Source organism: Lolium perenne, chromosome 7 (assembly GCF_019359855.2).
Source record: "Lolium perenne isolate Kyuss_39 chromosome 7, Kyuss_2.0, whole genome shotgun sequence".
NCBI lineage: Eukaryota > Viridiplantae > Streptophyta > Magnoliopsida > Poales > Poaceae > Lolium > Lolium perenne.
The window spans coordinates 235,079,053-235,096,578 of record NC_067250.2 but is presented as its reverse complement, the minus strand read 5'-3'; the positions used below and the strand labels follow the sequence as shown (position 1 = coordinate 235,096,578).

The 17,526-nt window shown below is 47.5% G+C and overlaps 2 protein-coding genes across 2 annotated transcripts; both read left to right on the top strand.

Annotated features, from left to right (window-relative positions):
- Positions 1-1,930: 1,930 nt before the first annotated feature.
- Positions 1,931-2,530, top strand: LOC127315506 (RING-H2 finger protein ATL5-like). The gene has a single exon (XM_051345991.1). It carries the CDS (start codon positions 1,931-1,933, stop codon positions 2,528-2,530), a length of 600 nt encoding a protein of 199 aa, XP_051201951.1.
- Positions 2,531-8,569: 6,039 nt separating this feature from the next.
- On the top strand, positions 8,570-9,452 carry LOC127312130 (uncharacterized). The gene has a single exon (XM_051342585.2). The coding sequence runs from the start codon at positions 8,712-8,714 to the stop codon at positions 9,327-9,329; it is 618 nt and encodes a 205-aa protein (XP_051198545.1). The 5' UTR covers positions 8,570-8,711; the 3' UTR covers positions 9,330-9,452.
- The last annotated feature ends 8,074 nt before the right edge of the window (positions 9,453-17,526 follow it).

Below are 17,526 nucleotides of genomic sequence, written 5' to 3'. Positions count from 1 at the left end.
GGAGTCACAAGCACATACTTGGCCAAAGCATCTACTACCAACGGAGAGCATGCAAGATCATAAATAGCATATATAACATATCATAATCAACTCAACCATAGTAGTCAATATTAATCGGATCCCAGCAAACACAATATTTAGCATTACATATAGATGATCTTGATCATGATGGGCAGCTCACAAGATCTAAACATGAAGCATAATGAGGAGAAGACAACCATCTAGCTACTGCTATCGACCAGTAGTCCAGAGATGAACTACTCACGCATCACGCCGGAGGCGGGCATGGTGATGAAGAGGCCTCCGGTGATAATCTCCCTCTCCGGCAGGGTGCCGGGAAGAGCTTCAAAACCCTCCCGAACTAGGGTTGACGATGGCGGAGGCGACATAACTTTTCGTGGATGAAGGCTCGGGTATCTGGGGTTTTCCCGAGGATGTGAATTTATAGGCGAAAGGGCGAGGTCGATGGACACCCGAGGGGCCCACACCACCCCTAGGCGCGGTTAGGGGGCCTGCGCCTAGGCATGGTGCGGCCGCCTCCCGGCTCCTCTTCGTCTCTCCTTCGGACTTCGTCTTCGTGACGAAAAATAGGAGCTTCGGCTTTTGTTTCGTCCAATTTCGAGAATATTTCCTGTACAACTTTTCTGAAATACAAAAACAACAGAAAACAAGAACCGACACTATGGCATCTTATTAATAGGTTAGTTTCAGAAAATGCATAAAAATATCACGAAGTGTAAACAAAACATATAGCAATTGGTGTAAAACAAGCATGAAGCATAAAAAATTATAGATACATTTGCAACATATCAATCCCATTAAGGAGGATAGCCGTGTGGCTTGTGTGGAAAATTTGCGACATCCACCCGCACCAGCAAATCATCGAACCCACGGGCCCGAAGGATGAGAATCAGGCTGTCCCAAGATCACCGAGTCATTATAGCCACGGTTAATCTCCGTCCCACGCCACAAATAGTTATTAGACCACGGTTAATCTTCTTTAGACTATATACTGACGATAACTATTAGGGAAAATGGCCTAATAATGCAAAGAGTAGTTCAGAGAGGCCATCTTCTTTAGACTATACTGACGATAGCCATCTTCTTTGGACAAACCGTGACACAACCATCTCGCTATCATCCACGAGAATGATTGCCCAAGATCAAGTCCTCCAGTAGAAATAATACAAGATCTGTCACTGAACGTAACACTCGAAGACAACGCCTTCACAAAGAGATTTATCATTTTGTCAGCTTTCATGGTTGACAAATTACCTTAAAACAGTAGTCTTCTTTACCTGGTTTCACGGTCGTGACGCATTTATCTTTCACGGGGCAGCCCCAGAAACTTGTGGAAGCCTGGACAAACAAGCTTAACCAGCCAAATTTTAGTCAAAATCGAGACAAAAAAAAAATCACAAAACACAAACGTTAAGCCATTGGCCCTGGGCGGCCTCCCGGCCGGCCTGTAGGGAGCTCTAGGTCCTCCCATGATCTTCCGTCCAGCCCGTCATCTCAAGACGGTGGCGACTATCTCATTTTGTAGATTCTAGCTGCCGAATCTCCTCCGGCCTTTAATGATCAAGATAGTCCAGAATGTTTCAACCTGATCACAAAATACCAAAACTATCACATATGCCATTTCACTAGCAGTCAAGTAAAACAGGCTAGATGCAGTGCTTCTTTAATCCCACATGACAATCTTTATAGTTAGTTTCCACATCACATTCACATGAAACGACCTCGACAATTCGGTACCGCACAATCGCCGGCGGCACACAAACAAATGAACCGTATCAGACAAAAATCCGCGATTTCATGATCTCACCTTAGAAGCGCATTTGGCAACCTGACGCACGGCAATTTGATGAAACTCGTACTGTTATAAAACCTTGCAGCAAAGAACACTCGCTAGTTTGCACCTGCACCGATGACTCGGTTTTTTCGAGTCCGTGCGGCAGTGGAGGTTATGGAGCCCGCTTTGGCCCCGGTCGTCTCCTCCATTCCTAGACAGCCGCCGCCGCCGCCACCGCCAACGGCAGCGGATAGATTCTCGGCTGAAGGCGGGGTTATCGCTGGCATCGTCCTGGGCTTCGTGGCCTCCTTACTTGTACTCACTGTGCTCTACAGCCTCTACAAGGGGCGCCGCGACAGCCGCGCTCGCGCTCGGGCTGGAGCTGCGGCCTGGGCCGCCGCCGCCGTGGCACCACTGGATCCTCGCATTGGCGACGACGACAACGAGAGGACGTCTCGCCGGGCAAGCGCCTCCAGCCCGACGGCCCGTCAACCAGCGTTCGCGTACGGCCCTCCGGTGAAGACTACCGAGACGGGCGGTGGGGAGGAGGCGGCGACCTGCTCGGTGTGCCTTGGCGCGTTGCAGCTCGGCGAGACGGTACGGCTGCTGCCGGCGTGCCTACACCTGTTCCACGTGGAGTGCATCGATCCTTGGCTGAACGCGCACTCGACGTGCCCGATCTGCCGCTCCGACACTGAGCCGAGCATAGACGTTGCGCGGCTACCTCCTGTTTAGGCTTTTTTTTTTTTTGTCAGCAAGTGACATCAAATATAGAGCTACTTGAAATTTTGTGTAGCTTCGCAATCCGCCGAACACCCTAATTTGAGTGTAGTTGAGGGCAAACTCTTTTAGAGTCAATTCAAGACTGGACCTCCTACTTTGACATTTTTATATTATTTTTTTACATATATTCATCCATATTGCCCTATTCAGAGAATGTTTTGCCAAAAACAAATTACCTGTTGGTTCACCTTATCAATTCTCGTCCTCTCGTCCCTCGCGTTGCCTCGCAGGGGCGGCTCAGGGTAACCCTAGCCCGCCGCGCCGCCACCCTCCCTCTGCCCACGCCCACCGCGCCGTCGCCACCGGAGGAAATTGCTGGGCGAAACCCTCGCGGTGGACGGTGGCTGCGGGGCCTTCGTCTCACGCGCGCAGTGTCCCTGGCAGCGCGAAATCTTGGTGGGGATGCTCGGCCCCAAGCTCCGCGGCTGGCACATCCCAGTGTTCACCGACGTCCTCGGCCTCTGCAGCGCCCTCCTGGCGGTTGTCTCTAGCGCCCGCCCAGCGCGGCGGCGCCACAAGCTTCTGCTTAGCGTGTCGGGGTGGGGTGGCACCCCCCTCCTGCTTCTCTTCCTCGGGCTGGAGGATGGCCGGCGTTGCTCTGCCATGGCTTGGGGCGCCGGATCTGGTCGGCGCCTTGGTCTGGCCTGCCAGCTTCTGCTAGTGGTGAGGATGGTGGCTCCTGCGCGTTGGTGGCGCCGCCGTCGCGTTCGGAGGTGTTTGGACCTGTGGGGTTGCAAGTCGGTGGCGATGCGGGTCTTCCCGACCTCGGTTCGACTCCGTGGGGTTGAGGAGTCCGGGCATCTCCAGGAAAAAGCCTGATGAAGCGTCATCCGCGGACGTCGCCTTCCTCCTTGGGGGGTCATCATCGAGCTCCCCATTTCGCTCAACCTCGGGTCACCTCTCCAGGTGAAGACCTTGACCCTGAGCTGCAGGGTCAGACGACGGCGTCGTTCCGCGTCGCTTCCACTCCTGAGGGCGTCATTTTTGGAGTTCGTGATTCTCTTCGTGCTTCCTCGAGACTGGACTTGCACAACATCGCAGTTCAAAGTTGGCCCTTGATGTGTGTGTTCCGTGTTGCGGCTTGTGTGGCAATGATGGTGTTGAACAGTGATGGTTTGGTCACTGCAAGACCTTGTTAGTCGGCTCTGCTCCGGCGTGTCCGAGTTTCTTCATGTTGGTTCTCCCTTGCCGTGAAGTTGGAGCTGCTATGTTCTTTGAGCTTCTTCATTTGAGCGGTGTACGATGACCTGCAAGGGGTAGTCAGGTGAAGTTCTTCTTCAGCGCGGGTCTTGTGCATCGCCTCTCCGAAGCTCGTCACCAGAGTCGGAGCTGCCGGTCCCTTCACGAGGAGCCACCTGTTTGACGTTGGCCGGCTTGCGCTTCATGGTGTCGCTTCGGCGAGGTCTTCTTTTTGGTCGCTTTTTCGAGGAAGTCGGAGTCGCTGCAGAGTGATGACGATGACGCTGGTGGGTAACCTCGACGAAGATCTTCGCTTTAGTGGTGTTCATGCAGTTCATGTGGGTTGCCAGGGTGGTTGTGTGCGCCCTCGCGATGGTCGTGATGCACGACCGTCGGCGAGGGTGTTTGTACCGGTTTTTGGCCCATTTCCCATTATTAAATCGGCCACCTTTTGTCCTCTACTAATGAAAATGGCAAGTCTTGTCTCGTTTCAAAAAAAAAAAAACAAATTACCTCTTAAATTATTTAGTGTGCATTCCCACTAGTGGGCGTTCATTAGTTGTCTTGTAATTTATTTTCCACGTGTGCGTGGTTCTCGATTAGTTTGGGCCCACCTTCCCTATCTCTCGCAGAAATACGACCACTCATCCGGGATCTTAGGGCACATACAATGGGGTGACGACAGCCTTCCTTAGAGGTATCACGTCAGATTTTTTGCTTTGTTGGAGGAGAGAGAATGAAGGGAGTGAAGGTTGTCTTCCCTTTTCTAAGAGATTATCTCTTAGAAAATAAAAGAAGGCATTTTCTCCATTGTACGACATGTCTTCCCTTAGCAACATAATTTCTTATCAATTTAAATAGATTACCATTAATTGCTAGGGAAGACTATAAGAGATAACACATTGTATGACTTATATCTATTGTCATGTCTAGATGATGTGGCGGTATAAGGGAAGACGTGCCTTCTCTACGATTATACATGCCCTTAGAACTGATCAACAACAAAAATTCCGGAACTCAGACAAAACCGTGAAATCTCGCCTCAACCACAGTCACTATACTCGCTAGTCATAAAAAAAAGTAACATAGAAGGATCCCAAAGGACCCTGATCCTCCGTTACTATGGAAGTAGTAGTACACGATAGAGGATAACACTACCAAAAACATAAGACAAAATAAGAGGATTTTTCTATGAATAAGTCTTACACACATTTCAAGGTGAAATTTGACTAGATAAATTATACAACACTCTCGATTATATAGTAGATAATATGAAAATTCAATTCGGCTCTCAGGGAGCATCCAACTAACCATATTTTGAAGTGCCGAAATTTTTTGATAAAAAATTCTACATGTACATCTCCATAATATATGTGTATTTGTCAAGTTTCACGAATACCAATATTTTTGTGGTTTACGTCAAAAAAGAAAAAAATTATCTTGTGAAAAACCGTATTTTTAGTACTGGATTTTGTCTTTTTTACACACACCCGACAAGTCAATTTTTCATGAAACGACTTCATGAGCTTGTAGCACGTGAAAATGTACATGCGAAATTTCTTTTTCAATTTAAAAAAAATTCCAAATGTGTGTAAGATACATTTCAAAATAAAGGGAGCATATGCTTCCATGTTCCAAAACACCACTCTCATAACTAATGTTAGAATCTTAGTGAAAAATAATGTCTAATGGTACCAAATTTATACCTAACTTTTCTATATACACTGATTAATTTTAGATCAGAGACATAACACAAAAAACAATGGCGGCTTATTTAGTGAAATGAAGGGAGTATGTCTTAGTCGGCTGAGACTTTTTTAAATCTTAGTCACCTGAAAAAATGCAGTTGCCGTTTAGAGAAAAGTACAACCCGTTCCTACACTTTTCTCCCAAAAAAGTGCAAGTGCAACCAATTGCATTGTTTTTTGAAATGTGGTTGCACTTTTTTTGGGGGGGGGGGGGGGGGGGGGTTACTGAGACATAAGAAATTCCCAGTTGACCGAGACATAAAAAACTAAAAAAAACACGATCAGGTCCTATGAATCGTTCGAGAACCACCTCGTCATTGTCAGGGACATGGCCACTTGAGGCAGTGAGGCAACCCAAGAAGTCATTGGATTCCGAGAGGGAGGGGGGGGCTTCAAAACGACAACATTAAAAGAAGTTTAAGACGGTGTCCCATCCGATCTGTTGGCATACTCGGCTGCCCCTTTGGCAAAAATAGTCACTAGAGTGGCAGAGACCACCCTTCCATCGCTGCAGAGAGCGACTACCGGCGAGCGGGCATCATTTTGCCTCCAAGTCTGATTAGGATGAGCTCAATGTAGACTACCCTTCATCCAATAGATGTAGATGCATCATGGAGAACGCTGGAAATGAACCACCGTGGGTGACCAGCACCCCCAAAAGAACCATGATGTGAAGCACTAATTCGATCTCGAGCATAGGATAATGATGGAGGAACAACATTCTAGATCGAGGACTCGACCGAGCTTATTCGAGGAGATCTTGATGGCTTGTCCCCTCCATGGACATGGCACACCGAACCCTACCGCCCGCTGCTCGAATTTTGTGACAACTCAATCCGGACAAGCACATGGCCAAACACCACAAACCCCAAACTTAACTTAGGCCTAGCCCTTCTATTTACACTACACAGTGATCCTGCATCCCGAACTCCGGCCAGCATTGCCGACGAAGGAGGCTTGGGATCGTGCCAGAGAGGGAAAGCTCTCATGACTATCAAGTGGCTCTCCAAGGGAAAGAGTCAGGTGGGGGAGGGGGGTTAGTCGTGGTTTTCTTGCCATCCCGGAGAGGGAAAGCTCTCATGACTATCAAGGGATGCCATGTCTACCAGATATCTATCATACAAAAGACAACATAAAATAAATATACGCAAATAGCTCTGGTGGTTAGGTCCCTTGTGGTGGAACCAGCCCACCCAGATTCAAGACCTAGACTTGGCATAGGTGTTTGCATTTACCTGGATTTACTCCAGGATTTAACCGGCTCTATGCTTTCAGTGCTAGGTACGTGCTCGTCAACAACGAGGCGCCAGTGGTGACTTCGTCAACCTCAAGATATGCCGGCTCAGTCCCTCAGAGGTGCTCATAGGGGTAGGATGTGTGTGCGTGCGTTCATAGGGGTGTTTGTACATGTGTATTTGTGAGCGTCTGCGTGGTACTGTTTTCTAAAAAATATATATACAAATGTCATTCTGTTTGAATTGGTCTTATGATAGTATTGTCTCTCCCAAGCCAACTGCTGGGGGCAAATTCATAAGGAATCAATCATTTTAATGATACATGCGCCACACAGGCCCATAACCGCTCTCATTTCCCCCCTTCCCACCTCTCTCCTCGCTACAGTAGTTGGGTAGGTTTTATCCTTCTCTGGGCTGGGCCAAGGCCCTCGTCGGCGGCCATGCCGCCGGGGAGTGGCTGAGGCGACGCCCTGCTCGTCGTACTGTACATACGAGGTCTAGGGTTAGTAGTTGGTCCTTCGTGGCGTCTGGGAGTAGAGCTCCAGATCTTGCTGGCCAGATCTGGTGCATCCTGAGGTCGGTCTTCTTCATCGTCTTGCGCTGGTGGCGAGCGCAGTTGTCGACGGAGAAGATAATCCCAGGGATCTCCGACAATAAGGCCTTTGAGCCCAGCTGCTGCATCTTCCACATGCTTCCAATGTGGAAGGATGAGATGCAGAGCCTGGACGCGTCTGCCCTGGTTCGTCGGCACCACCATCCTCTCCGCCTGTCTCCTCCTCAGATCCGTGGCAGGTTCTTGGGGATCTATGGCAGGTTATTTTCTTTCAAGTGGTGTTGCCGTGCCTCTTCTCTTCTACTCCAACTGTTGTCTTTGTTTTGCTTCGATTTCTTGGGCACCGTGGTGGTGATACAGATCGAAGAGGCCACTGCAGTTGTTGTGACTGGAGGGATTTGCCGTTTTGGAGCCATATCATCTTGGAGCTTCTTCTCAGCGACCAAGTTCTGGAAGCTGAAGTCTTTGGCTACAAAGAGCCATATCAAGCCGGACATGTTCTCCGCCGATATATCAACCTCCGATCGGAGGTCCTTTTGGAGTTCAGGCGCTGAGGACTTAGTCAGACTGGAGACAAGTGGTTCTGTCCCCGTCTCCAGCCATGGCTGCAGCGAGCTGAGCTCCCAGCTCCGCAGAGAGGAAGAGAAAGGACCTGATTGCTTTTCTAATGTTTTTAGTAAGGTCTTTTCTACAAATGCCAGGGATCCATATGTAATTTCTGCATTGGGGTCCTTTGTAATAGTTCTGTACTCTCTCTGTTATTGGAATGAAAAGGCTCTGGCCCCTTCGGGGGGGCTCCGCTGTTCAATAAAAAAATCATTTTAATGATCCAGCCTACTCCTAGCTGGTGCCCTTAATCTTTCATCTGCTAATTTCTAGAAGCGGCATTCATAGCTTGGTAGATGTTTCTTTCAAATTCTTCTGTTTTGCTTAGTACATGTCCATGTACAGATCCTAGGCGGTGTCTTTCATCTTTCATCTGCAAATTGTTTACGTCCACCCAGCTCCATCTGAAGACGGTCGTGACCTTCATTTGGCAGATTCTAGCTGTCGCATCTCTCCTCAGGTCAGCATGATCCAAGAACAACAAAACTTCCACATATGCCAATTCAGTACCAATCAACTAAACAAGCTAGGTATATGCAGGGCTTCTTCGATCCAAAATGCCCATGTTTAATTAGTTTACACATCACATTCACACACAAACGACCTTGACGACGTTACCGTATCGTCGCCGGCGGCACACAAACAAATGGACCCAATCGATCAGGTCAACGATTTCACCTTCCTCGGATTCGCAGTTGGCAATGTCGTGGCAACTGGCCTCAACGTAGACATTTCGTTGATCCGGGTATAATTTGCTTAGACTCGTACTCGCAGCTAGTTTGCAGTTTGCACTGCAGCTGCGCTCTGCACCAATGGCTCGGCTCTTGAGAGACCGTGCACCGGCGGCGTTCGCGTGGCCCCCGGAAGATCCATCCGTTCCTAGTCTACCACAACCACGTCCACCGCCGTCGCCACCGTCAGAGAATGATCAGCCACCTTCTCAAGGCGGGGTCGTCGCTGGCCTCGTCATCGGCTTCCTTGCCCTGTTACTCCTCGGCGCCGTGGTTTACAGCCTCTGCAAGGGGCGCCGCCAAAGTCGCGCTCTCGCTCACGCTCAAGCAAGGGCCGCTGCCTGGGCCGCCGCTCGGCTGCGGCAACAGGCGGAGCCTCGTACGCGCGAGGACGACCAGCGGCGGCAGCATCTCCGGAGGGCCAGCGGCCCCGGCCTGACGACGGCCCGCCTGCCGGCGTTCTCGTACAACCAGTCGCTGAAGCAAAACGTGGCTGGCACCGGGGAGGATGCGGCGACGTGCTCGGTGTGCCTCGGCGCGTTCCAGAACGGCGAGTCGGTGCGGCTGCTGCCGGCGTGCCTGCACCTCTTCCACATCGAGTGCATCGATCCGTGGCTGGACGCCCACTCGACGTGCCCGATCTGCCGCTCCGACACTGACCCGACGGTGGACGTCGCGGCCCGGCTATCGACTGTTTAGGCCTTTTCCCCACGGCGAGGTACTTGGATACATAAGTCATGGCCGTATATCACTACTGTAAAGATTCGTTGTCGGAGTGTAAATTGCATCCATATGTTTTGTCCTTATTTGTGTGGCAATGAGTTTTGACTTTTGAGTGACGTCTTCGCCCGTGTCTGAAACTCTGAATACATCATTATCCACCTCTTCCCTCTATGTCTAATTCATTTTTATGTCCCATTTTTTTCCACTCGGATGGAGCCTCATTTTAAAATTTCGCACAGGGCTGCGGATTTCACTTACATGCAGCTGCCTCCAGCCGCATGCAGCTGCCCTTCTAGCCCACACGCATGCATGCATATGGCTGGCTCACTTACATGCATGTTGTCATGGCTCAGACACATCACTACGGGAGGCAGGGCGTCTACCGACGGCCGCCAGCCGTCGGCAGAGCAACCACGGCCATCGCTACGGGCTGTGCCGACGGTGACCGTCGGCGTAGCGGCGTCCGAGCAGTTCTGGTCAGGGACTACACCATCACCCTCGGCACAGGGTAACACCGTCGTCACAGGAGACACCGGCGGCTGGCCGGTGGCCGTCAGTCGTACCAACATCAGCGCTCGACCGGTGGGGTCCACCACTCTGTTACGTCCACGGCTGTCACACCTACATATAAGGGATCCACTACAAAGATAGCAATAGTCATCATCTAGCTAGTACAATGTAGCAACTATCATCATCTACAAACAGTTATCACCCAGCTTTGATGATGTGAAGCGAGGGAAACGTGGGTCGGTGCCCGGGGAGGTAGAACCACGACGAGAGCCACCGGGTGAACTAGAAGCATGCCGAGCTGAAGGAAAGGCGCCAGAAGCACCAGAAGAACAGCGACCGAGGTGGATCGGTGTACCATCAGAATAGACGTTCCCGGATTCTCCCAATCCCTACATGTTTGAGGAAGTTAGCATCTTAGCCATGTAACAACAAGTTAGCAACTTACCGGGGTCGCCTGACACCCTTGTATACGCAAGCGAATTCCTCCTTCGATGGGAACACTGTTGTCGGCCCCGGATGAGGTGACTCTGGCTCTGTTTCCTCGCGCACTACAGTCATCATAAACCGAGTGAAGGTCTGCAAGATAGGAGAGAGATATGTCAGGTTCAAACAAGGGGGCTTATGATGTTTTGCAACCATAGAGATTAAAACTTACTGCCATCTGGTTGCTCGACCACCGGAAGTATTTATGTTTCACAAGATAATGCTCCTTAACCTTCTCGACATACTCCTCATAAGCTGCTGCATAGGCCGCCTCGAAATCAGCCTACAAGTTCAGAAATAATGAGTCTGGTCAACATAGCCATTCAGGAACAAAAGTCAAAACAGAGGATGAAAATGTGGATGACTTACATCTGCATCTGCCCAAGAACGGTATGTAGTCCACGGGGTGGTACCGTAGCTGCCGAAGGGGAGGGTAGCTGAATGTACAAGGATGTCGCCTAGAGGGGGTGAATAGGCGGGTTGTAAAACTTATACTTGAGGGATAAACAAGGCAGAATAAAACTAAGATTTACTATCAACTAGGGTTTGCATATGTGCACCAACAACCTATGCTAAGCATGATGAGCAACAAGGTGATAGCAAACTAGATATAGAATATCAAGCACAAAGGATATCACAATTTAAGGCGCATAGGTAAAGGAGCTTGGGTTGAGAAGTAACCGGTCCATGAGGAGACGACGATGTTTCCCGAACTTCACACCCTTGCGGGTGCTACTTTTCCGTTGGAGGGGTGTGGAGGCACGAGGCACTTCAATAAGCCGCTAGGGCCACCGTATTCTCCTCGAGCCTTTCCCACCAAAGGGAAAGCCTCGATCCACTAATTGACCCTTGATGGTGGTCACCGAACCCGTACAAGCTTGGGGCAAACACCCAAGTATCAAGCTTGAGGCAAACTCCACAACACCGGAGGCTCTCAAGTACAAGGCCACAAAGGCTACCACATGCCACACACGATAACAAGGCCACAAAGGCTCCAACGCGCCACAAACGGCTCCAAAGCTACAAAGGCTACAACGCGCACAATGGAGGAGAGAGAATAGATCTCCTCTCTCCTTTCCCCCAAAAAGATGCAACAAATAGTGGGGGATCAAGAGGGGAATCAAGATCTTCAAGGTCAACAATGGAGGAGAGAGAATAGATGTGGAAGAGCTAGGTTGGACGGAGGAGGGGGAAAGGTATAAATAGGGGCTCCACAAACATGTCCGTTGGGGCAGGAAACTGGTCAGATTCGCGCACAACCGGTACTACCGCTTGTCGAAGCGGTAATACATCTCTCGTCAAAATATCACAGGAAAATAGGAAAAAAGGTGTCCTGGGCCGGTACTACCGCCCAGGTAAAAGCAGTAGAGAAACAGCAAGGAAAACGGCCCGGGACGAAGCTGGGTGGATCTGGGCGAGTTGGGCCAGCCCAGGCAGCAGCGAGAAGGAGAAATCTACGAAGCAGCGAAGCACGCGGTGGTAGCGTGCGGGCAGGTCAACGCTCGCGGGAGCATATGAGCGGTGTGCGGGAAGCTCGAACAGCGCACGTGCGAGCCGCGACCTAGCATGAGCGAGCTGGGAACGGCGGTGGGCTGGCCGAGCGACGGCCCAAGGTGGGGCAGCCTCGCAAAAGTGGTTGGGCCGCGGATGGGAAGGGCGGTGCTCGGCCGGTCGGCCTGGGAGTGGCCTGGTGATACCTCTCCGACGTATCGATAATTTCTTATGTTCCATGCCACATTATTGATGATATCTACATGTTTTATGCACACTTTATGTCATATTTGTGCATTTTCTGGAACTAACCTATTAACGAGATGCCGAAAAGCCAGTTGTTGTTTTCTGCTGTTTTTGGTTTCAGAAATCCTAGTAAGGAAATATTCTCGGAATTGGACGAAATCAACGCCCAGGGGCCTATTTTCACACGAAGCTTCCAGAAGACCGGAGAGTCAACGAAGTGGGGCCACGAGGTGGCCAGGAGGTAGGGCGGCGCGGCCCCACCCTTGGCCGCGCCGACCTGTCTCCTGGGCCCCTCGTGACGCACCTGACCTGCCCTTCCGCCTACAAATAGCCTTCGTCGCGAAACCCCCAGTACCGAGAGCCACGATACGGAAAACCTTCCAGAGACGCCGCCGCCGCCAATCCCATCTCGGGGGATTCAGGAGATCGCCTCCGGCACCCTGCCGGAGAGGGGAATCATCTCCCGGAGGACTCTACGCCGCCATGGTCGCCTCCGGAGTGATGTGTGAGTAGTCTACCCCTGGACTATGGGTCCATAGCAGTAGCTAGATGGTTGTCTTCTCCTCATTATGCTTCATTGTCGGATCTTGTGAGCTGCCGAACATGATCAAGATCATCTATCTGTAATGTTATATGTTGTGTTTGTTGGGATCCGATGAATAGAGAATACTATGTTATGTTGATTATCAATTTATATCTATGTGTTGTTTATGATCTTGCATGCTCTCCGTTATTAGTAGAGGCTCTGGCCAAGTTTTTGCTAGTAACTCCAAGAGGGGGTATTTATGCTCGATAGTGGGTTCATGTCTCCGTGAATCTGGGGAGTGACATAAACCTCTAAGGTTATAGATGTGTTGTTGCCACTACGGATAAAACATTGATGCTATGTCCGAGGATGTAATTATTGATTACATTACGCGCAATACTCAATGCAATTGTCTGTTGTTAGCAACTTAATACTGGAAGGGGTTCGGATGATAACCTGAAGGTGGACTTTTTAGGCATAGATGCATGCTGGATAGCGGTCTATGTACTTTGTCGTAATGCCCAATTAAAACTCACAATACTCATCATAATATGTATGTGCATGGTCATGCCCTCTCTATTTGTCAATTGCCCAACTGTAATTTGTTCACCCAACATGCTATTTATCTTATGGGAGAGACACCTCTAGTGAACTGTGGACCCCGGTCCAATTCTCTATACTGAAATACAATCTACTGCAATTGTTCTACTGTTTTCTGCAAACAATCATCTTCCACACTATACATCTAATCCTTTGTTACAGCAAGCCGGTGAGATTGACAACCTCGCTGTTTCGTTGGGGCAAAGTACTTGGTTTATGTTGTGCAGGTTCCACGTTGGCGCCGGAATCCCTGGTGTTGCGCCGCACTACATCTCGCCGCCATCAACCTTCACGTGCTTCTTGACTCCTACTGGTTCGATAAACCTTGGTTTCTTACTGAGGGAAACTTGCTGTTGTACGCATCACACTTTCCTCTTGGGGTTCCCAACGGACGCGTGTCGAACGGAAAGACAATACGTCAACCACGCGCATCAAGCAAATTTCTGGCGCCGTTGCCGGGGAGATCAAGACACGCTGCAAGGGGAGTCTCCACATCGCAATCTCTTTACTTTGTTTTTGTCTTGCTTTATTTTATTTACTACTTTGTTTGCTGCACTAAATCAAAATACAAAAAAAATTAGTTGCTAGTTTTACTTTATTTGCTATCTTGTTTGCTATATCAAAAACACAAAAAATTAGTTACTTGCATTTACTTTACTTATTTCATTATGTTTCCTTTTAATTTTACCGTAAAAGACATGCCGGTAGGACGTGGGTCTATAATTGGGAGAAATAATATAGAAGAATTTTTCAATCATGTTAGTACCGTTGAAGATTTTGAAGATAGACACTTGGTAGAACTTGATCCTACTTATGAAATTGCTGCTGCTGCTTTAGTTCGCATGTTGGAAACTAAATTTGTTAATCTCAATCCTATAATCCAACACATGTTTCTTACACTCGGTGATATGGAAGAAGGGGAAAAGAAAGATTTTGTTTTAGAAACCCTTCTTAGAGAATTTGGTGGTATAGCAAGAGAGGCTAGAAAGGTCTTTATTAAATATAAGATGCTTGGTTCTTATACCAATTTTGTTAGTCTCCTTGAAAAGATAGACATGGAGAGAATAAGGTACACTAATAATATTAATGATGGTGGGGAGATCAAAGCACCAATACCATGTAAGCTCCTAGCGATGAATGACGTACTAGAAAATAACTATGCTTGGCTTGTTCCTGAAAATTTGTTTGATGAGAGTAGCAAGCCCAAGACTAATGAAAAGGGAGCCGCTAAAACTTATGTATCCAACATACTATGCATGGTTGAGAAAACTCCAAACCCCGCTGTAGATGCACCATCCTTCGATAATACTTGATACACACTTTCTGCGCCTAGCTGAAAGGCGTTAAAGAAAAGCGCTTATGGGAGACAACCCATGTTTTTACTACAGTAATTTTGCTTTATATTTGAGTCTTGGAAGTTGTTTACTACTGTAGCAACCTCTCCTTATCTTAGTTTAGTGTTTTGTTGTGCCAAGTAAAGTCGTTGATAGTAAGGTTCATACTAGATTTGGATTACTGCGCAGAAACAGATTTCTTTGCTGTCACGAATCTGGGAAAACTTCTCTGTAGGTAACTCAGAAAATTATGCCAATTTACGTGAGTGATCCACAGATATGTACGCAACTTTCATTCAATTTGAGCATTTTCATTTGAGCAAGTCTGGTGCCTCAATAAAATTCGTCTTTACGAACTGTTCTGTTTTGACAGATTCTGCCTTTTATTTCACATTGCCTGTTTTGATATGCTTGATGGATATTTCGATTCCATTGACTTTCAGTAGCTTTGTGCAATGACCAGAAGTGTTAAGAATGATTATGTCACCTCTGAACATGTATATTTTGATTGTGCACTAACCCTCTAATGAGTTGTTTTGAGTTTGGTGTGGAGAAAGTTTTCAAGGATCAAGAGAGGGAGATGATACAACATGATCAAGGAGAGTGAAAGCTCTAAGCTTGGGGATGCCCCGGTGGTTCACCCCTGCATATTTCAAGAAGACTCAAGCGTCTAAGCTTGGGGATGCCCAAGGCATCCCCTTCTTCATCGACAACATTATCAGGTTCCTCCCCTGAAACTATATTTTTATTCCATCACATCTTATGTGCTTTGCTTGGAGCGTCGGTTTGTTTTTGTTTTTTGTTTTGTTTGAATAAAATGGATCCTAGCATTCTTTGTGTGGGAGAGAGACACGCTCCGCTGTTGCATATGGACAAGTATGTCCTTAGGCTTTACTCATAGTATTCATGGCGAAGTTTCTTCTTCGTTAAATTGTTATATGGTTGGAATTGGAAAATGATACATGTAGTAATTGCTAAAATATCTTGGATAATGTGATACTTGGCAATTGTTGTGCTCATGTTTAAGCTCTTGCATCATATACTTTGCACCTATTAATGAAGAAATACATAGAGCATGCTAAAATTTGGTTTGCATAATTGGTCTCTCTAAGGTCTAGACAATTTCTAGTATTGAGTTTGAACAACAAGGAAGACGGTGTAGAGTCTTATAATGTTTTCAATATGTCTTTTATGTGAGTTTTGCTGCACCGTTTCATCCTTGTGTTTGTTTCAAATAGCCTTGCTAGCCTAAACCTTGTATCGAGAGGGAATACTTCTCATGCATCCAAAATACTTGAGCCAACCACTATGCCATTTGTGTCCACCATACCTACCTACTACATGGTATTTCTCCGCCATTCCAAAGTAAATTGCTTGAGTGCTACCTTTAAATTTCTATCCTCTACCTTTACAATATATAGCTCATGGGACAAATAGCCTAAAAACTATTGTGGTATTGAATATGTACTTATGCACTTTATCTCTTATTAAGTTGCTTGTTGTGCGATAACCATGTTCCTGGGGACGCCATCAACTACTCTTTGTTGAATATCATGTGAGTTGCTATGCATGTTCGTCTTGTCTGAAGTAAGGGAGATTTACCACCTAATGGTTAGAGCATGCATTTTGTTAGAGAAGAACATTGGGCCGCTAACTAAAGCCATGATCCATGGTGGAAGTTTCAGTTTTGGACATATATCCTCAATCTCATATGAGAAAATTAATTGTTGCTACATGCTTATGCATAAAAGAGGAGTCCATTATCTGTTGTCTATGTTGTCCCGGTATGGATGTCTAAGTTGAGAATAATCAATAGCGAGAAATCCAATGCGAGTTTTCTCCTTAGACCTTTGTACAGGCGGCATAGAGGTACCCCTTTGTGACACTTGGTTAAAACATGTGCATTGCGATAATCCCGGTAATCCAAGCTAATTAGGACAAGGTGCGGGCACTATTAGTATACTATGCATGAGGCTTGCAACTTGTAAGATATAATTTACATAACACATATGCTTTATTACTACCGTTGACAAAATTGTTTCTTGTTTTCAAAATCAAAGCTCTAGCACAAATATAGCAATCAATGCTTTCCTCTTTGAAGGACCATTCTTTTACTTTTATTGTTGAGTCAGTTCACCTATCTCTCTCCACCTCAAGAAGCAAACACTTGTGTGAACTGTGCATTGATTCCTACATACTTGCATATTGCACTTGTTATATTACTTTACATTGACAACTATCCATGAGATATACATGTTACAAGTTGAAAGCAACCGCTGAAACTTAATCTTTCTTTGTGTTGCTTCAATGCCTTTACTTTGAATTATTGCTTTATGAGTTAACTCTTATGCAAGACTTATTGATGCTTGTCTTGAAGTACTATTCATGAAAAGTCTTTGCTATATGATTCAGTTGTTTACTCATGTCATTTACATTGTTTTGATCGCTGCATTCATTACATATGCTTACAATAGTATGATCAAGATTATGATGGCATGTCACTCCAGAAATTATCTTTGTTTATCGTTTACCTGCTCGGGACGAGCAGGAACTAAGCTTGGGGATGCTGATGCATCTCCGACGTATCCATAATTTCTTATGTTCCATGCCACATTATTGATGATATCTATATGTTTTATGCACACTTTATGTCATATTTGTGCATTTTCTGGAACTAACCTATTAACGAGATGCCGAAGAGCCAGTTGCTGTTTTCTGCTGTTTTTGGTTTCAGAAATCCTAGTAAGGAAATATTCTCGAAATTGGACGAAATCAACGCCCAGGGGCCTATTTTCACACGAAGCTTCCAGAAGACCAGAGAGTCAACGAAGTGGGGCCACGAGGTGGCCAGGAGGTAGGGCGGCGCGGCCCCACCCTTGGCCGCGCCGACCTGTCTCCTGGGCCCCTCGTGACGCCCCCTGACCTGCCCTTCCGCCTACAAATAGCCTTCGTCGCGAAACCCCCAGTACCGAGAGTCACGATA